The 21,259-nt window shown below is 49.6% G+C and overlaps 1 protein-coding gene across 2 annotated transcripts in view; it reads left to right on the top strand.

Moving 5' to 3' along the window:
* LOC138833125 (ras and Rab interactor 3-like) overlaps nt 1-21,259 on the top strand; it is an 87,131-nt gene that overhangs the window by 21,873 nt on the left and 43,999 nt on the right. For both annotated transcript variants that reach the window (XM_070031473.1, XM_070031471.1), the window contains 2 exons: nt 692-899; nt 11,655-11,772. In XM_070031473.1, the coding sequence (XP_069887574.1) occupies nt 692-899; nt 11,655-11,772 (326 nt within the window). The remainder of the gene's footprint in view (nt 1-691; nt 900-11,654; nt 11,773-21,259) is intronic.

The following is a 21,259-nucleotide window of genomic DNA, read 5'->3' as shown; positions in this document are numbered from 1 at the left end:
AATAGGAGTCTCAAAGAACTGGCCGGGCCAGCTTCAAACTGAGATCCTCAGTGCTCAGTTTCCTGAATAGCTAAGATTACAGGTGTGAGCCACCGGCACTTAATTGGCACTTGGCCAATTAAGAAGTTTTAAAAGTGTTCTTCTTAGCCAGGCACTTGTGGCTCATGCCTATAATCCTAGCTACTTGGAGACTGAGATCTGAAGATTGAGATTCAAAGGCAAGCCTGGGAAAGAAAGTCTGTGAGACTCTTATCTCCAATTAACCAACCCCACCCCAAGAAAAGCTGGAAGTGGAGGTGTGGCTTAAGTAGTAGAGCGCCATTTTTGAACAAGACAGCTTCATGGACAGTTGCTCAGGCCCTGAGTTCAAGTCCACCATACCAGTACACACACACACACACACACACACACACACACACACACACACACACGTGCCCTTCTTCCAGGCTCTACTCAATGCCACCCGTGCATTCCTGAACTACCCCTGGCACTGCATTCCCAATCTAGTCCTTCTTTATGCTGTTCCATCTGCTTTCTGATGACTACCATAAGACAAGGTATTCGTTCTGTATTCCCTGACCCCCTTGGCTGGGCACATAAGTAAGCACAGGGAGCTGAATTTCATCGCTTTGTTGTACCCCATCACTCAGCCAGTTGCCGGACGAGCTGATCATTTGATCTTGTTTCTCAGTCCTATTCCAGATGTTGGCAAAGGAGAAGGAGAGGAAGAGAAAGAGGAAGACAGCACGGGGCTCCCTCAGTCATCCACCTTGAAGAGCCCCCGGCCTCACCGAGGTATCAGCATCCTGGAGAAGCTAGTGAAAACCTGTCCCGTGTGGCTGCAGCTGAGGCTGAGCCAGGAGGAGGCAGCCAGGATCCTGCAGCGGGAGGCGGCTGGGGTGAGTGCGCTCTCCTCCCCTGCAGCAGCCAGGGCCTCCCATGCTCCTCGTAAGGAAGCAGCTGCCTCCACAGCACTAACTGTCTGCTTTCTTTTCCCTCCTCGATCTGCAACCTGGCCACAGTATTTTCCCAGAATCAGCAGTGGTAACTGTGGACCAACTGGTTTCTGCTTGGGGAACAGGGATGGTTTGATAAGGGCTTTCTTGGCACCTGGCACCTAGGAGGTAAGACTGGTGCTGTGAGGAGGCCCATGCCAGCCTGCTCTGGCTTGGAGAGCTGGGTCTGGTGTTGGAGACCACAGAATGTCAGAGCCAACACAGTTTAGACCCACCGATAATACTTAACACAGGTTAGAGGCAGTGTGGTGGACAGAAATGTTGGGGGAATGAATGGTCATCCTTTTATGCAACTACTTAAAGAGAATAAAAGTATAATTTTAAAATGCTTTGGACGAAAGTGGTGCTGTGGCTCAAGTGTTAGAGCACTAGCCTTGAGCTAAAGAGCTGAGGGACAGCACCCAGGCCCAGAGTTCAGGCCCTATGACCGGACCCCCCAAAAAAATGCTTTGGAGTCAGGCTATGGGTGCTGGGTTCAAGTCTTCTGAGCCTTATTTTGGTCACTTTGAAAAATGGGGCTTTAACACCCCTCCCAGGAGTGCCTATGCTCCTAGAAAGAGACATGGATGAAGAGATGGGTAGACAGATGATGGATAAGTAAAAGATGGATGGTGATAGGATGGATGTAGGTGGATGCATAGATGATAAGACAGACAGATCGATGATAGACATAACAAATAGATGGGAAAAAAATAAATGATCGATGATAAAATATGAACCAGAGCTTCTCATGTGTTACTTTCATCCCCATACACGTTTTCTTTTATGTTATTCCCTTTTCTAAAGAGCAATTTAATTTGCTTAATTATAAAAGTGCTACATCTATATGTCCATTACCCAAGCTGGACAGAAGTGAATAAGTCTCATAAATGTCATTTCCACCTACTATAACCCAGCCCACTTCCAAGAAGGCTTATTTTTAAAACAGAGATGAAATTTGCATCACAGAAAAACAACACTTCACATGTTCATGGTGGTGGCGTTTTTGTACCATCACGGTGTTGAGCAGACGCCACCTCCTCCAGTTCCAGGGCCATTTCTTTCTCCAAAGGAAAGCCTCCTCTCCATTAGTCCATGCTGCCCACTTTGCCACTGCGCTTGGGACGTATCCCCTGTGTGCTGGGCTTGCTTGGGACGTACCCCCTGTGTTCTGGGCTTGCTTCCTTGTCCTGCTCAGGTATGCCCACAGTACCCCTATGACCAAGGTCTCGCTGCAGAGGGACTCAGAGAGCCACTGGCAGAGCTGGGACTTGAACCCCAGCTGTCTGGGTGCTCCCGTGCCCTAGTGCACACTGTGTCTGGTTTGACACTTAGACTCCTGTCTCCCACCTGCTTTCCCCTAGGTGCTGGTTTATCCTGAAAGGAGCCCATGATCAGATATGTGTGGGGGTTTTAGGTGCAGGGCAGACTCGTTCACCCCAGACTAGGTTAAATTCTTTGAGTCGGAAGTTGTACCTGCAACCTGGAATGACTGAAATGCTTGGGTCTCTGGCAAAGTCCCAGCCTCCCCTGGCACAGAGTCTGGCCATGGAGCTTGGGGCTGGAGGGGGAAAGGTGGCACAAGGCCTCCTGGGTAAAGGCAGACAGTTGTCTTGGGCCAAGCTGGCCGCTAGGTCAGTTTTCTGGAGGGGTGAGTGGCAGGAAGGAAGGGGAGGCAAGGGTGTAGTACGGAGAGAAGCCTTGCTGTTGATGCTATTGCCAGAGCTTTGCAGGAAGGGAGGCTTCAGGTGGTGAGTTGGTGCCTTATTCATAGAATGGACTTAACACCAGCTAAGATGGCTGTGCTCAGTTTTATTGGATCTGCACAGCCAGTATCCTCAGCAGGCCCAGGTGGCAGTCCAGCCACTGTTACTCCTCTGGGAGGTTCTGAGGGGATGCTTATCCCCTGACATCTAGAAACAGGCCCAAGAAGCAGGCCAGCTTTCCTTAGCCATATGAAGGTATGTGTCTAGACCCTGTGTGTGGGTGGGTCTGGGCCAGTGAGGGGCATTCAGGGGCTCTGGGACAAGCTGGGGTATATGAGTTGTGATCACTTAGTCAAAGGTACAATCCTCGGGCTGGGAGGGAGGTCGGGTCTGCTGAGACCACATGACTAGTGAATTGCTGGGCTGAAATTGGAGTTGGGTCTTAGCTAGGCCAAACAGCCCTCCGCAAGGGAGCCAGCCATGGGAAAGAAATGGAAATGAAGTTGGGCCTCCATATCAGCACCCACAAATCCAGCAACCATGGATGGGAAATATTTGAAGGAGATTGCATATGTGCTTGCATGTGTAGAGATTTTATTCTTTAAACAGCATAACAACTGTTTATGCAGCAGTTACGTGGGTTTTTTAGATATTGAGTCTACAAGATGATGTCATTTATGTCCAAATATAGTTGTGTTGCTTAATGACAGCGCTGTGCTGAACAATGCATCACTGGGCTTCTGTGTTCCCATTGTACCAACATGATAGAGTGTATTTACACAGGTCAAGATGGCTACCATGTGCAATTTTATTTCATCCTCACAGGTAGATGTAATTAATGTCCCCAATTCCAGGTGAGGAAATGAAGGCACAGAGATGGTCACTCACTTACCTGAAGTCAGGTTTTGCTGCGTAGGAGCCTTTCTACAAAACTGTGGAATTCCCATCGGGGCCATGACATCATCATTTTGAAAGATACAGGACCCTGGGAGACCTGAGCTATGACAGCAGGTGGTACCTGGAGAGGCAGAGCTGGCCTTGAACCAGTGGCCTTGACCACATCCCACCTCCTTCCCCAGTCCCTGCCTCCCTTCCCTGTGGCCTGTTCTCTGATAAGGATGTGGGAACACAGGAGCATTTAAAAAAAAATTGTATGTATCTAGCAACAAGGTCATCGAATGCTACCTTTGTTTGATTTGCTAGCTTTTTAGGCTATTTCTAGCATAATAGAGAAGCTGCAAAGACAGAGCAGAGTGTTTTTTCCCTGACCTTCACGTCTCCTGGACTTTCCTGCCCCCACTAGCTTTGAATCTGTGCGAACAAATCATCAAACTATGCAACTGTGGCTTCCAATCATTGAACTTCCTTGGTCCCTGGAGTTATCCGAAGCCCACTTCCTTCAGATGCCCTCAGATTTGACCTAATGCCCTGTTTATCTCCCCCACCTCCTCCCAACTCCATCTCGGACACACATTCCACGAAGTCATCGTGTCTCGGGACAGTTTCTCAGACTTTCCCTCCTCTGTCACCCCTGTTCACGGAGGAGCAGCCAGGCTCAGTAGGATTTGTGCAGTGGTTTGGATGGGTTTGGATGGACTCACAGAAGGACCTACAGGTGAGGGCCATTCTAGTCGTATGGGATAGAGGGTACTAGTGTCAAAACAGCTTTCCCAGGAGGTGCTGGGCTTGCTCAACTGCTGAGCTGCCGCTCATGGGGTTTTCCACCTTGTCGTTTACCTTTTCCTCCTTCCATGCTGGCCTCCCAACAGGATAACAGATGGCCAGACCAAGGGTTGTACAGAGTCGAACAATCATTTGGTTCGTGATGGGATAGACACAAATGATTGTCATATGCTGCTTCTTTCCTCCTCTCCCTCCTTTTCCCCCTCCTCCTTCTGTATGTGTGTATGTGCATGTTAGACCTGGGGCTTGAAGTCAGGGTTTGGGCACTGTTCCTGAGTTTTAGTGCTCAAGGCTAGCACTCTACCACTCTAAGCCACAGCTCCACTTCTGGTTTTTGGTGGTTAATTGGATAATTGGAGATAAATCTCATGGACTTTTCTTGCCCCAGCTGGCTTCAAACCACAATCTCAGATCTGAGACTCCTGAGCAGCTAGGATGACAGACCCACCAGTGTCTAGCTCTCATATGCTTCTTAATGGATGCTTTGGGCTGTCTGCCTATATTGATCATTTTGTGTGATCCATATGGGTCCCTCCTGTAAGAGACCCTGCTCAGCTTCCCCCTACCCCAGGGGGAATGGCAGGTTTTACCCTCTCTCCTGGGTTAGATAGCCACATAAGTGACTTGAGATTCATTCTTCTGTTTAAGGCATCTGTCTCTTCTTCTTCACCTGTTTATTTATCCAGTCACTTGCTGGCATCACCATGGAACTGTGGATTCTTACTTGACACTTTAGGTTATAATACTATTCTACTTTGTGTGGTTGTTTAAGTTGCTCTATCTTTGATCACTGGGAATCTTTCAAGTGGCTTGCCAGTGAGTGTGCATGTACGTGTATGTATGTGTGTCTGGGCCTTTGTTTGTGGATTGATGTGAGCACCTTGTCTTTCTACCAGCCCTAGTCTGGGAATCAGCTACTTTTCCAAGGACAGTTGTTTCCTTTTATTGGAGAATGGTCTTATGAAGTGTGTTAGTCAGACTTTTTGTTACCATGGCAAATGTCTAAGAGAAACAATAAAGTGGAAAGATTTGTGTGTGTGTGTATGCTAGTATTGGGGTACTAGTATTGGGGCTGGGTGCTGCCTCTGAGCTTTTTTTGTGCTCAAGGCTAGCACTCTACCACTTGGGCTACAGCTTTACTTCTGGCTTTTTGGTGGTTAGTTGAAGATAAGAGTCCCCTGGACTTCCTTGCCCCAGCTGGCTTTGAACCTTAATCCTCATATCTCAGCCTCCTGAGTAACTTGGATTCTAGCATGAACCACCAGTGCCCAGTGGAGAGATTTACTTTGGTTCATAGTCACAGGTTTCAATCCATGGTCAGCAGGCTGCATTGCTTTTGGGCCTGTGTGAGACAGAGCGTGGTGGAAAGGCCTGGCAGAGGAAAACTACTCGCCTCCAGGCAGGCAGATAGGAGTTAAGAGGTAGGCGGGAAAGCCAAGACACACCCTGCAAGGGCGCCCCAGCTGCCCACTTCCTCCAACTAGGCCTCCCAACAGTCCTAGCTCAGAGCCCTTATATCTGATACCTTTGGAAACACCCTCATAGACACCTCCTCCCCTCCCCAAGCTGTGCTGTGTTAATCTCCCAATGCCCAGCATGCAGGAGGCTCACAGTCTCCTTCCTGCAAGGAACACTAACTCCAATATTATTCGTTTGACAAGTGTATTTGGTGAGGCCTTGTCTTGCTCCCTTCCCAGTGCCCAGGCCAGGGGAAGAGGTGCTATCGCTGCTGCAGGATAGCTGGGTGCGTAGGAAGCATGCATGGCAGAGGCCCCATCTCCATTTGCAGTGAGGTCACCCAGCCCGTGATGAGGAGGGGCCTGCAGTGAGTAATCTGGCCACCATGTTGTGGAGCCTTGTCTTCATTTCACAACTGACTGCCTTCAGGGTGCCAGTCCTGGGGCTTGAACTCAGGGCCTGAGTTTAAGTCCCTGAGCTTTCGTGTTCAAGGCGAGTGCTTTATGACTTTGAGGCACAGTGCCACTTCTGATTTTCTGGTGGTTTATTGGAGATAAGAGTTTCACGGACTTTCCTGCCCACCCTGGCTTTGAACTGTGACCCTCAGATCTCAGCCTCCTGAGTAGCTAGGATTACAGGCGTGAGCCACTGGTGCCTGGCTCTACAAGAACTTTTATAAGCCAATATTGACTAGAGGTCTAGCTCAAGTTCCTACCTACAAAACAAAGAAACAAAAAACATTATCAGGCCTAGTGTGGCAGTGCATGCCTACAATCCCAGCTACTTGAGAAGTAGAGACTGGGTGGGGGGAAAAAATCACACTTCGAAGCCAACCTTAGGCAAAAAGTTGTGAGAACCCTAATTCAGACAAGTTAGACATACATAATATGTGTCTATTATGTCATTGACAGAACCCAAGCCAGCCCAAGCAAAAAAAAAAAACTCAAGACCTTATCGAAAAACTAACAAAGTCAAGAAAGGGGCTGGGAGCAGGGCTCAAGTGATAGAGCACCTGCATAACAAGTTTGAAGCCCAGAGTTCAAACCTCAATACCACCAAAACAAACAATAGCAACCAAAAAAAAAAAAAAAAAAAAAACCCTCCAAAACAGTATCTCAGCTTTATACCTAGAAGTCAGTACTTCTTTGGTTGAGCTTTGCTATGCGTAGCCAAGCTCCAGGTGAGCAGTGAGCATCCTGTGGGTTTGGCTTTACAAGCTATAATTTGTAAATCTCCCACCTGAAGCCAAAAGACAAAACAAAACAAAACCACCTGCTGGGAATTGCCGGAGCCCTGGGCTTGTGAGTCAGAATACCCACCGTGCCCCTCCTACTCCTGTGCAGGTCTGTTCTTTTGGCTTTGAGTATTTGGATCTCTCCTTCTCCTTCCTTTTTTTAAAAAAGAGATAGAATCTCACTTTTGTAGCCGAAGCTGGCCTTGAATTCCCAGTTCTGCCTCGGCTTTCTGAGTGCTGGGATTACAGGCATGTGACACCACACCCAACCTGCCTTCCGTTCTTGAACCAGAGAAGTTAATTCTCCCATCTGAAGCCAGCGATTTCTTGCACTTTCAGTAAGAAAAGCCAGTAGTGTGTTTTGAAAGTTCTCTGGGTAATTGAGAGCTACAACCAGCGTTGAGAAACAGCTCAGCACCCTGCTGCAGCTACCTTCTAAAGGATTGGAAAGGTGAGCCTCAGCTCCCCCAGGTTAAAATTTGGAGACTGAGCAAGAAGAGCAATGTATCCTATCTTCCCAGTTCCAGGCCTCAGAGATCCTGGCAGCTCTGCGGGCTCTGGTAAGGCTTTACTTTAAGGGTGGCTACCATGTCCATGTGTGTCCAGGAGGCTTTGTTTGGCTACAGCCACCCACCTCCACCGCACAGCTCTGCAGTCTTGAAAAACTGACCACCTCTGTCCCTGCTTTAATGGCATGGTGGGAAATTTCCCCGTACAACTGGAAAAATAGTCTTAAAATAGCGAAAGTAGAAAAGCAGACGGTTCTGAATTGTGCCGGCCAAAATATGGATGGTTAAAGTCCAAACCATTTATAGTGCATTTATTTCACTTTGGGTTTTAATGCACTGGGGATGGGAAGGGTGAGGTTGCTACAGAATTCTCTGCCCAAGCAAATTCTGTCCCAGCTGTGGCTGACATTTTGGGCCTTTAAAAACCCACACTGGACCAAGGCAGACAGGGAGGGAATCTAGTCCCTCTGGGAGTGCCTCAGTGTACAGCTCTGATCGGGGGTGTGTGTGTGTGAAACACTCCAGGAGTGGTACATCTAGAAGAGTACTTTCTAGAAGGAAGGAGACTTGTGTCTCATCTCCTTCTGTACAGCCTAGAAAAAGCCAGCTTGAGAGAGAGCCAGTGACCTGCTAAGGGACGCAGAACAGACTCGCTCAGAAATGGAGAGGGCATCCATTCCTCTGCTCACGCCCAGAGCTCTTGCCAGCCTCCCGCTGGGCTTTTGGGGGGAGATGGATGGAGGAAGCCTAGCTTCGAAGAAAGCTGGACCCCGGAGTGGGCATGGCACCAGGAGTTGGCACAGATGCAGACAGCGAGTTATGCTTTCTGATAGTTCCTACGTCAGGCTGTGGTGGGAGGAAGAAGTTGACAGAGGGAGAAAAGGGGTGAAGAGGACAGAGGGGGGCTGACTCTGTTGTCAGCTCGGTGTGGCACAGGCATGGCGTACTCCCAGAATGCCGTGGGTGGGAACAATGCCAGGGCTTCAAACCACAGCATGGCATGACGGTAGTGTCAGCCATCGGGTACTCTTCCCTACCCAAGGAGAAATCCAGAGGTTGAGCCCACGGAACTCAGTGATGGCTTCTGTTCCAAGTTCTTCCTGCCCTTCTGCCCCCCATCATCAAGATGTTAGCTTTTGAGCTCCAGATTTGTTTCCTCATGGTTACAGAATGGCCAAGACTGCTCCAGACCTCTCACCCATTCAGAGAGGAGTTAATGGGCTTTCTTCTCTGTCTTTTTATTAGAGAATAAATGTTTTTCCATGTGCTTTATTGGACCCCTCTAACTGTGAGGAAGGCTGGCGGAGGTGAGCAGGATAGTCATGATTAGCTGTGGCTAAGGTGGAAAGTTCTAGAAGTAGTTATGTAATGGGAGTGAATGAGCCAATTAGATGACAATCAATGGCTGGGGGTGGGGAGGGAGACCAAAAACAAAGGGGCAAAGGTAAGTCTCAGGGGATAGAAATACAGCACCTGTTACACTGGGGTCCTGGCCCATGATACAGGTTTCTCTTGCTAATAAAAAGCCCTCCTTATGGTAGGCATGGGTCTTCTATTTTCATCTGTTTTATTTTATTTTGGGGGAAAAAACCTTGCTGATCAATTCACCCTAATGGATGTGATCCAGAGTTTGGAACCTGGCATCCTTGCTTCTGGTGTGAAGAAGGGGAGCCCTGCCCTGTGTGTGAGCTCCTGGTGGCAACCGGGACCTCTGACCCCATCCAGAGAACACCGGGTCCCTCAGTTAAAGTGGGGTCCCCAGGCCACCCACACTTCGGTCCAACATGGCTTGCAATTTGAGGGCTCCCAGGGCAGCTGTTCAAGTGACAGGGCATCTCACAGAGCCCCCTGAAAGGTTGACGATCCGATGACAGCTTTATTACAAAGCATAGAACTCAGGAAGTACCAAATGGAAGGGATATGTGGGGTGAGATCTGGGGAAGGTCGGGTACAAAGCTCCCCTGCTCTGAGAAGCTGGGTGCAGCTCGCTCTCTCTCTCTCTCCCTCTCCCTCTCCCTCCCTCCCTCCCTCCCCCTGTCACCAGCCAAGGAGCCCCTGAGCTCCCACATCAGAGGTTGGATGTCCTCATCATGGCTGACTAAAGCATGGGCTCTATGGGGAACTGTCTCCAGCCTACTCCCCTCCCCCATGTTAGGGTGTGGCTGAGAGGTGCAGTGCTCTAATCCTGCTTGTTCCCTGGGACCAGCTTCTTCCCGGGAGTCAGCTGTCGGTGTTATCTTGGGGGCTCTCACAAGGCCTCCTTATGAATGAGACCTGCCCTGGCTCTCAGGAAAGCCCCAGAGGTTCACAGTGCTGTGCCAGGAGTCAAGGACAAAGAGCGGCCACGTTTTATCATACCCACTTGCTTGCTATCGCTCACACCCTGGCGCCTGTCCCACCACTCTCCATGGGTTTGATGGATGAGGAGGCACTGGGCCTTGAACCTTTAGAAAAGAGACAAAACAAGCCATGCCTGAGGGGCAGTTCAAGTTCAGGTTCTGTGTAGCCTAAGCAGAGGAAAGGATGGGAGCCGAGTGCTTCCTCTGAGCCCAGGGCAGGGCTGGGAGAAGTAGAAGAGCGCCAGCTGGCCCCCAGCCCGCAGGAGGGCTCCTCCAGGCTAGCATCCCCCTTCCTGGTTCCCTCTGCCTGCACTTGGCATGTGGAGAGGGCTAACTAACCTCCTTTCCCAACACAGCCACAGGCAGGGACTAATATAGACTCACCCTTACCACTCCTCAAATGTCCTCACACACTCACAGAGCCCAAGACCTGGAGAGAAATCAAGGAATGGGGGTAGAGGTCTAATGTCCAGGCTCTAGAGTCTTAAGGGCCTGAGCTCAAACCCAGCTCCAGCACTACACTCTACACAGTGATCAGAAGTATTTCTTGCCACATTCTTCCTCAGTTTCCCCATCTGTAAAACAGGAATCACTACAGAAGCCAGTGGGATCATGAGGCCCAGTGCTCTGGTGTTCGGGCACGGGGCAGCCAGGGCGGGGAAGGTGTCATCCATACATCTTAGTAACAATTACAATGATCTCACTCTATCACTAGTAGCCAGCAGCAGGATTTGGAGCCTAACGGGAAGTGTTCTTCCAGAGTTCCCCACACGGGGACCATGTCCCTGCCTTCAGGGACTGGGTCATACTCCAGCCATAGGCTTGGGGACCGAGCAGGGGGACTTCAGACTCCAGAGGTGCGGTGTATGTTGGGAGGATGGGTTGAGAGAAATGGGGAAAGTGATTCAGCCCCTATGTCCTTGAGTATCTGTGCTGCAGGTAGCTGGGGACATTCTAGAAGGCATCACAAGAGGAGGGGTAAGCTTGGGCAGGACCACTAGAGACTGAAGAGGGCATTGTAAAACAGCAGAGGTAGTGGCAGGGAGAGGCCTGTCCAGAGATCAGCCCTGGAGGCCACTGGTCCCCCTCCCTCCCCCAACACCTCCTGATGCAGAACTAATGCCCAGGCCCTTTAGAGCCACCATCTGGCATGACCCTTGCTTACTAAAGCACAAGTGCGTCCTGGCCTAGAGGCAGGTGTCTTTCTGTCAGTGTAGAGAGAGGCCCAGCAGCAGAGCCTCATCAAGCAGAACTTGCAGTCCATAAGGAGAAACCTTAAAGCGTAACAGGCCCAAATTCAATAGCCTGAACCCCAGCTCACTTCCTTATGTATAGTCAACCCTGGCGAGGCAAACCAGTGTCCTATAGTCCCAGGCCTTTCTGGACCCCTTGAACCCCCACTTCAAAGCCAGCCCCACAGTGTAGAGCCAGCATCTTAGGTGGAGGTCCTGAATGCTGAGCCCCCCCCTCCCACCCCTTGCCCAGACTCCCTTATCTGCAGTGCCTTGTGACTGACATGTTCGGCAAGCCAATGAGAAAAAGACTCAAGGAACCTCCACGTGGCTGTGAGCCAGGTCCAAGTGCAGCCCCGGGTAGTCTTCAGGGGTGCTTGGCTGCTCCCCACCCCACACTTGTTTCAGGAACCTTCCAGCTGACTTCCACCTTACTGTGGTCTTTCTAGCCTCCACCCAAGTCTGACTCAGGAGCTGACTCTGTTTCTTCCGTTTCAGACGTTCCTCGTCCGCCGAGACAGCGGCTCGAAGCACCTGGTGTTGTGTGTTCACTTCCACTGTCGGAATGACAGCTCCTCTGAGGTGCTGGAGTACACCATAAGAGAAGAAAGATCCAGTAAGTCCTCGTCCTCCCCTCTTCCCCCTCCAGCTCACTTCCCCCTCTCAGCAGCAGCAGCAGCCATAATAACCCATAATAACCACAGCCTCTCCTCTCTACACCCACTGTGTTTAAAAGTCAAAGAATGAAAATTCGTTCAGCCTGCTGATGCTCCTTGGCCAGACCTGAATGCTAGAGAGAGGGAAGGAAAAAGGGGAAAAGAAAATGTCTGCCTTCCCCACCCCTGGTCCCGGTGACATCTTAGCCTACACACAAATGGTGATGAGACAAGTCATTTGGTTCTGTGGAGCCTCAGCATCCCCTTCTGTCCTAGGACATACAGTCCCCATGCCTGTGTGTGTCTCCAAGCTTTGTGCAGGCTGAAAGGCAAATGCGCTATGTGTGTGTACAAAAGAGGCCTGGGCCTTGATGGAGAGCTGTGTGGGGTCTCCGGTGCTGGGGTGGGGTTTTGCTGATGGATAAGATTTTCAGATTTGGGCCTCTCTAGACTTCTGGGTTCAGCATCAACCAGTCCCTTCCTCCTCTCATGGCCAAGCCTGTGTATACCAGGTGTTAACAGAGAAATCCATGGAATGTTCTAAACATTGCTGGCATCCGCTGAGAAGTCATGTTGCCCGGTCAGAAGCACAGTCACATTAAAGAAGTCTCTTTAAATATTCACAGCCAGTGGCTCTGCCTAGAATCCTAGCTGCTCAGGAGGTAGGGATTGGGAGGACTACAATTTGAAGCAGATGATGATAAGTGACAGCAATGTCAGTTGGAGAGTCATGGTGGGGGAACGTGGACATACAGAAGCTTCATTTGCTGGGTGTAAGGACTTTCACCCAGAGGACGCTACCTTCTGCGCACATGCAAGATTCCTCTTCGACAGGAACCTGTGGGTGACAAAGGCTCTGGCACATTCAGCATGTGGCCTCCAGTTTCTTAGGGCTTAGTCCATCCTACATGCTAGAAGGGAAAAGATCCTGGAGGAGCCTTGAGGGTAGGTCTTACTGTCCAGGCTTGGAGTGGGTGTGTCCCCTTTTGTTCACATTTTATTCGTAGGAACTCTCAATCACCTGATCCAACCTACTTGCAAGGAAGCCTGGGAAATGTAGTCCACGCATGTACTTATGAAAAAGCAGACAACCTAGATTTTCATGAGTTGCCAGGATTCTGCTCCCTGTGTGTGGGGGGGGGGGGGAAGGGGGGAGAGGGGGGCGGGCTTTGGGGCAGATAGAGTAGAACTGGGACAGACTGTTCATTTATATAGACACGTGTATAGCCAACTTAAATGAGTAGAGTCTAGAGGTGAGGGGTAAAGGAGTGGTAAAGAAAGGGGTTCTCAAAGAGGGATAGGACTGTTATATTTCCGCAGACCAAGTACTTAGTGTCTTATGGTAACTATAGAAGAGGTTGTTTGGGGGAAGGAAGGTGCGTGTACTGTTCTCCACCAACCTGAGTTCTTTCTCATGTGGCCAGCAGCAGGTATTGTCTGTAGGTGTTTCTAGGGCCAGAGGAGGGAGTGTTGCTCAAGGGCAGGGACCCAAAGTTTCTTGAAAAAAATCAAGAGGGGAAATAAGCCAAACCAGCACCCTGTCTGGTTCTGCTTTTCTCCTTTGGGCCTGTGCCCTTCCCACATTGCCATCCCCGCCTCCACCATCATTTCTAGGTCTTTGCACCCCAAATACAACACAGGTCCAGGAGACTGTATCTGATTTCATGACTCATTTCCAATTAATAGCTCATGAAAGAAAAACCAGAATTGGGCAGTAGTTAACAGGCTAAAAATGGGTGTTAAAAAGAACTTCAGTTTAAAACTGGCCCAATCTGGAATGCAGCATGGGCAAGTGAGAGTTGATGACCAAGGAACAGGTGGGTTGGGGGATGGAAAATAACTCAGGGGAAGCTGAAAGGGTAAGGATCATTCTTAGGTCATTCTGACCTAATGGCATTCTCACTGAAGACAGGCCAAGATGGACAGACACCACCTGACTTCCAGTAGATGAAACACTTGGTCCGATATTGAGGTCAGTCAGATCACAGGGGTAGGATGCTCTTGCTAAAACTGGATTTTTATAAGAAAGCACACAAAGTAACTTAGGAGAAAGTCCAGGGACCTGAGTAAAGTTTGATATGGTAAAAAGGAAAAAAATTCCATGAATCCCAAGACACACCAGAACTTTCAGGAAGGAAAGAGTTTATGTCCCTGAGTCCTGTCTTCCTCCCAGACCAGTAGAATTCTACCTCCTGGTAGAATTTCACTTTCCATTTTAAAACTTAAGAATTCAAGCTGAGCACTGTTGGCTCATACCTGTAATCCTAGCTACTGTGGAGGCTAAGATCTGAGGACCATGGTTTGAAGCCAGCCTGGTTAGGACAGTCTATGAGATGCTTTCCTCCAATTAACCACCAAAAAAAGGGGAGGGGCTGGAAGTGGAGGTGTGGCTCGTGTGGAAGAACACCAACCTTGAGCAAAAAAGCTCAGGAACAGTGCCTTGAGTTCAAGCCCCAAGAACAACACATACACACACACACACAACACACACACACAACATAACACAACACACACACACACACACACACAATACAAACAAAAAATTTCATGTAACCTAACTTTTCTAATCAATCCTTGTTTGAGCACATTCTCCATAAACATCCATTAAGCATGCCTGTGCTTTTTATTTTTTATTTTTGGTTGGTCATGGGGCTTGAACTCTGGGCCTGGGCATTGTCCCATAGCTCTTCAGCTCAAGGTGAGTGCTCTAGCACTTGAGCCACAGAGCCACTTCTGGTTTCCTGGTGGTTCATTGGAGATAAGAGTCTCACAGACTTTCCTGCCCGGGGCTGGCTTTGAACTGAGATCCTCAGATCTCAGCGTCCTGAGTAGCTAGGATTATAGGTGTGAGCCACTGGCTCCCGGCTGCCTGTGCTTTTTGTCCGCTGTGTCCCATACCTCCTTTCCCTGGGGCCTACCACTAGAGCAAAGGCCAGACAGTGTCAAGGAGGTAGCAGGTGGTCTGTCACTCACTGCTCCAACCTGCACTCTCTCTGTTCTGTCCCATACCCATGACCATGTGGGAAGAACATAGTCTGTGGAAGCCACAGAGCCTGTTCAGTCCCAGCGCTGAGTCTTCCTATGTGACCAGGGCGTGGGACGGCGCTGCTTCTGGCCTCCCTCAGAGAGTTCTGGAAGGAGCCAATGTGTCCATAGTGCCTGAGACTTGAGCCACTGTGGCCAGGGCGGGGGAGGGGTAGGTTGAAGAGGAAGTGGTCAGGGGAAGGCCCAGGCCTGGACCTGGAGCCTACACTGGGGTTCCCCACCCAGAGCAGAGGAAGGGGATGAGATAAGGGGGTGCCCCGAAAGTGAGTGGTCAGCCTCCGCTGAGGCCCCACACCAAACATTCCCTTTGACCACTTCTGTGTTTCTGGGAGCTTGGAGTGCTCTGTAGTTTCTTTGAAAAACACTGAGCCAGTCAGTTCAGGGCAGTCAGTCTTGCTGCCATGACAAACAACCTTACACCCCAGTGGTTTGCACAGAAATAACTTGGATGTACCAGTGTGCATGTATGTATGTGACCTGTGTACCCAAAGCAACATGAGCATATTTCTCACTTGTGTGATGGGCCGGCTGAGGCTTTTAACAATAATGTCTTTATGCTTTAGTGCAACTAGAAGAGCAACATAGGTTGGGGAGGGGAGAGAGAGAGAGAGAGAACCTGGGGGAGGGAGGAAGGGGGAGAGAGGAGAGAGAGAGAGAGAGAGAGAGAGAGAGAGAGAGAGAGAGAGAGAGAGAGAGAGAGAGGAGAGAGAAAGCAGAATTTCATGATAGCTCTGGAAGGTTCCACTTAGAAATGGCAGCCACCACTTCCCTGAGCATCTCATTGGCTAAACCAAGTCACATGGCCAGGTCAGCCACCAATGAGATGGAATATATATATGTGATCCAGCATGGAGAGAAAGTAACTCTTTTCTGAACAAGAAGTGCATGAGGAGTGGGACCCAACAGAAGAGGCTGGGCAAAAGGCATATGTAATGAAGCCAGACAGCAATGGATGAGGGTTTCCAGGCCTCTGGGTGGTAGCCCTGCCCGCTTGGTGTCTGAAACGGGCCATCTTGCCAGGAGAAGACTGCAACAAAAGTACCCCTTACCGAAAATGCTTGGAATCAAAAGTATTTTGGACATAGGGATTTTGGGGGGGGGGCTGGAATACTTATGTATACTTAATGAGAGATACTATGGAAAACAGGATCCAAGTCTAAACACAAAACATTCATAAACACAAAACATTCATTGTCCCATATGTTCAAGATGTATCTTAGGCACGTAGCCTGAAGGTTAACTCTTAGAATGTTTTGGCACTTTAGCCTTCTGACTGCAGTTTGTCAGCTGTACTTGTGTTGGCTCTAAAAGTTTGAGATTTGGGAGTATTTCAGTTTCCAGTTGGGGGTGTTCCACTTGTACCTACTTTTTCGTTAATGTGCTTAGAAGGTGGTTACAATGGCATATTCATGGATGCCATTTTCCTGATGGCTGTTAAAAAAAGAAAGAAAGAAATGAGGAGAAAGGGTGGGAAGGAGGTGGAAGGGGAGGAGGGAGGGTGAGCAGTTGGCCCCTCTCTGGAAGAGGAATCCGGAGGCAGTGATGACGGAGTGGTGTGGTGTGGCCCATGCAGGAAGTGCCACCACCTGGCATTCACAGTCAGAGCCTCAGCCCACTTCATTCCCTGCTGTTCCCTCCATCTCCCTGACTCCTGGCTTCCAAAGGACCTACCTGGCCAGCTCAGGTAGGATGTCTCCTCACCTGACCAAATTTCCCACTCTTGGGTGTGTGACTTTAGATCAAGTCATTGATGTGGGTACTGTCTCCAGGGCAAGTATGGTGACCCCTTCATACTCTTTGGCTGGCGATCACCACCACTGTAGCAGGGTAGTCCTGTAGCAGGACTTTTAACCCAAGCAAGGGAAAGATTGTAGGTGAGTCCTCCTGGGCAGTAGAGTATATAGCTAGGGCAGAGTGTTGCCAGGATGCCTTGGATTTCTCCTGGGCTCCTGAGTTACTGGAATGACATTTAATCTGTGTTTGAATCAAGATGGACCAAGCCTATCAACAGACTTAGTCTGCTGAATAATAACCATTATTCATAAAGGAAAGGTTGGTATAGAGAAGGTAGCCTTAACCTTGTAGCTGGAAGCAGTATTGTCAATTGGATCTTTGTGGATCTTGCATTTGATCAATGCAAACCCTATTTATGTTTCATTTTGTTTGTGCGCCAGTCCTGGGGCTAGAACTCAGGGTCTGGAGGCTGCCCCTGAGCCTTTTTTTTTTCCTCAAAGCTAATGCTCTACCACTTGAGGCAGAGTTCAACTTTCAACTTTTTGGTAGTTTATTGAAGTTAAGAATCTCACAGATTTACCTGCCCAGGCTGGCTTCAAACTGTGAGGCTCAGACCTCAGCCTCCTAAGTATCTGGCTGTAAACCTTGTTCTTAAGAACATGAGCTTTGAGCCAGGTACCAGTGGCTCATGCCTGTAATCCTAGCTACTCAGGTGGCTGAGATCTGAGGATCATGGTTCAAAGCCAGCCTGGGCAAGAAAGTCCATGAGACTCTTATCTCCAATGAACCACCAGGAAACCAGAAGTAGCACTGTGGCTCAAGTAGTAGAGCACTTGCCTTGAGCTGAAGAGCTGAGGGACAGCACTCAGGACTAGAGCTCAAGCCCCAAGACCAACCAAAAACAAAAAAAGAACATGAGCTTTGGAAAGATGGACAGTGCTGCAAAGACGGACAGTTCTGGGTTTTTCTTGGGATATTCAGCAGGCTGCCAATCTGTGAGATGGGAGCATCTCCTTCACAGCCTATGGATGATGAAGAGGAACCAATCACTTAGCATGCACAAGGCTTGGGCCCCCCCTTGCCTGCATGTGGACATAGACAGGAGCTGCATGTTGCAACAGCTATTCCAGCCCAAGTGTAATAAATGCTGAATTCACATTAGCAGCTAGAATTAACATGCAGATCACACCTCCCAGCCTCACTTCCTGCCCTGCCCAGCCCAAGAAACCAGTACATTTCTTATAGCCCATGGAGGGATGGGCAAAAATAGCCATAGTTCACTTCCTTCTGATTTCACCATTCTCTTTTTTTTACCATGCAAACCTGAAGTTGGATTGAGGGGAGAGGAGCAGACAACTCACTCCAAAATCTTTGGCAAACTTTCTCTCTGTATGTGCCTGTAATAAGGCTGACACTCAGCTTTTTGCTCAAGGCTAACACTCTATACCACTTCAGCCTCAGCTTCACTTCTGTCTTTTTGGTGGTTAATTGGAGATAAGAGTCTCATTTTCCTGCCCAGTCTGGCTTCAGACTGCAGTTCTTAGATCTCAGCCTCCTGAGTAGCTAGGATTACAGGGGTGAGCCACTGGTACTTGGCCTTGGTAAAGTTTTCTAAATAGATTTTGAATCATAGTCATTTTTCAGCCCTCCTTCATCCACTTAAAACTTTTGGTATGAACTTTCTCTAACAATTAAACATTCCAAAGTCTTTGTTGCCATTAAGTATGTGCTGAGTGGCTTTTCAGGGAAGGTACTTATGACGGCCTCTCTGAGACAGGACCCCTGGCATTGACTCAACAGGGGAACAAGACACACATGCATTTAATCCCTGTAGGGAAGACTGTCCAAATTGCTTGACTATGAGTGTGTGCTTGGGGCATGACAGCTCATTACTCAAGCCAGGTGTCAAGGTGCATGCTTGTAATCCAGGTATGAGGGGAGGCTAAGGCAGTGGGATTGTAAATGCAAAGCCATCTTGTCTACAGAATGAGACCTTGTCTCAAAATAAACAAAAAAGTGCACCCCCTCCCCTCACCAGACTGATTGAAAGGGCAATAAACCCAGGGCTCCTTTGGGCCTTGGAAGTTGAGAATCATTATGATGAAGAGCAAGTAAGTGATGAAAGAGGACCAGCTTGGGAAGCTGAAACGTCAGCCTGCATCAGAGCTCAGAGGCAGGCCGGAGGACGTGGACAGGGCCCAGGTATGGGAGGCAGTGGAAGAGGAGGCTGCAATTGAAGGATTCGCCAGCTCGCCAAGGGCTGTGACAATCACCTTACACAAAAGTTTGGAACAGGAAGTGGCCCATGAGATTGACAGCTCAAGAAGCACTGCAAGGAAGGTGACCACCACAGCCAGGGCAGAGGCCGAGGAGGGAGGGACTGCAGAAACTTGCCTTGGCTGATGGCACGGTGGCTGCCCAGGAATGGGGGTTGAGAGCTAAGGAGAGGGACAGGCTCTGCAGCAGCCACAGGACAGGACAGGACAGGAGGACAAGACCGGAGGACAGGACAGGGAGCCCCCTGGGTAAGAAGCCAGGTGCAGCAGTACCTCTCCAGGACTTGTGGGCAGAGTTCTGGTGGAGGAGTAGGTTCTCCTCGGAGAGACGTGGACTGGGAAGGAAGCTCACAGACATGGAGAAGGCCCATCTCCAAGCCCAGGCCCTTGGAGGCCAGAGGAGGAAGTGGGTTGGTTGGTGTCAGCGGTGGCCTGGTCTTTTGTGCACATGGACTGCCACCTACAGGGACTTTGTAGCTTTGGGAACCCCACCTTGGGGAAGTAGCTTGTCTCCTCTGTTTGGGGGGAGAGTCCCTTTCTCTTGAGGGCTGACAGGAGGGCCGGGCTGGTGCCCTGGGTTTCTTGTCACAGGCCTGGGTTGTCATAGCTCTCAGCATGAATCCATGTGTGCAGCTATAACAAAACACCCGGGATTGGGCAATTGACAGAGATGAGAAATTTATATCTACTGGAAGCGGGGAAGACCAAGATTCCATTCCAGTGTCTGGTGAGGACTGGTCTCTGCACCAAGATGGTGCCACCCTGTGCAGAGGTGGATCACAGTGTCCTCTTTCATAAGGGCCTTGGGGTAGGGATATAGTTTAGTGACAAAGCACCTGCCTACCATGCAGGGGGCTGGGGTTCTAACCCCAGTACTATTAAACAAACTAACACAAACAAATAAATGACTTAATCCTTTCCCCAAAAGAGGAACCTGTATAGCCCAATGTCCTTAAAGACCCCACCCCCATAGACCGGCATGCTTTAATGAGGACACTGATCCCACTTCTGAGGGTAGCTTCCCGTGACTTACCACCTCCTCACCTCCTAGGATCCTACCTCTTATTCCTGTTGCAATATGGGTTAGTTTCTTGGGCTACCACAGATGAATTGGGGGCAGAAGTGGGGATTACCAGTATTCGCACCACAGCAACATGGAAAGGAGATCACATTTGCATCTGGGCCATCCACTTAACCCTACCAGCTATTTCTACCACCCTCTACTGTGCTTCATAAAAGCCAATACTCTGAAGATTCTTCACTCATGAAACAGATTTAGACTAGCAGGTGAAAGACTAACGTCACCATAAAATCGGGTTCCCTGCAAGAAGCATGTGCATTGTAAGAGCAGTGAAAGGCACGGTAGCTGTAGTGGCAGAGGGGCAGGCAGAGCAGGGACACTTGTGCTATATCAGGCTGACCGCAACCCCTCCCCCCTGCCTGTCTTCCCTACAAGGCGTCTCAAGCCAGCGGTGGGGTTGCACATTTCCTTCATGTTCTTGTACATTCAGAGCCATTTCCTCACAGAGCAGGGGCTTCTGGAAGAGTGATTACCTGTATATCCCTGTCTACAACCACATGCCTCATTCCCACTGCCTCCAGTGTGCCTGGCTTGCTCTCTACCTCCAGACCTCTCAGCATGGGGTTTGTGTCTGGGTTTGTGAATGAGTACCGAGCACTCCGGTGATGCTCACGATGGTTACTTGCATGGCCAAGGGTGTGGCTTAATGGTAGAATGTGTCTGTAGTATATGCAAGGCTCTCCGTTCACTCCTCTGCACTACTATGTGTGTGTGTTCCTACACACACACACACACACACACACACACACACACACACACACACAAATTAACTTGTGTCTTCCTCATCCCTAACTGCTCTCTTCCCATGTGGCATAGGTCTTAGAGTTAGTAAATTTGGGTTTGGCTGGGCATGGTGATGCACACCTGTAATCCCAGCTACATTGGAGGTGGGAAGATCATAGTTCCAAGTTCAGCATAGAGCAAACAGTGCTAGACTCTATTTGAAAGACAAACTAAAAGCAGAGAGACAAGAAGTGTGGCTCAAGTGGTAGTTTGCTTGCCTAAGCAAAGAACAAAGGTCCAGACTCAGTACTTCAAAAAAAAAAGGGGGGGTGTGGTGGCCCAGGTTTGGTCATGTCTGGCATATAAGCAGATGAAAGTATCCCTTCTGCCCTAGCAACAGCTGAATGAATGGAGATATCAGCCATTTTTCTAGATTCATCAGAGTGGTAGGAACCCAGGGAAACCCACTGCTCCCCACACTAGAGCCATGACAGGCAAATGCCCAGAGCAGAAAGCCAGGCGCAGACTTCCGCGGGACCCAGCGGGGTAGGGAAACCTCACGCAGCTGGCCAGCTCCCCAAGGCAGGT

The sequence above is a fragment of the Dipodomys merriami genome, unplaced genomic scaffold (assembly GCF_024711535.1).
Source record: "Dipodomys merriami isolate MVZ:Mamm:240054 unplaced genomic scaffold, mDipMer1.0.p SCAF_200, whole genome shotgun sequence".
Taxonomy (NCBI): Eukaryota; Metazoa; Chordata; class Mammalia; order Rodentia; family Heteromyidae; genus Dipodomys; species Dipodomys merriami.
This window is presented reverse-complemented; position numbering and strand designations above follow the sequence as displayed.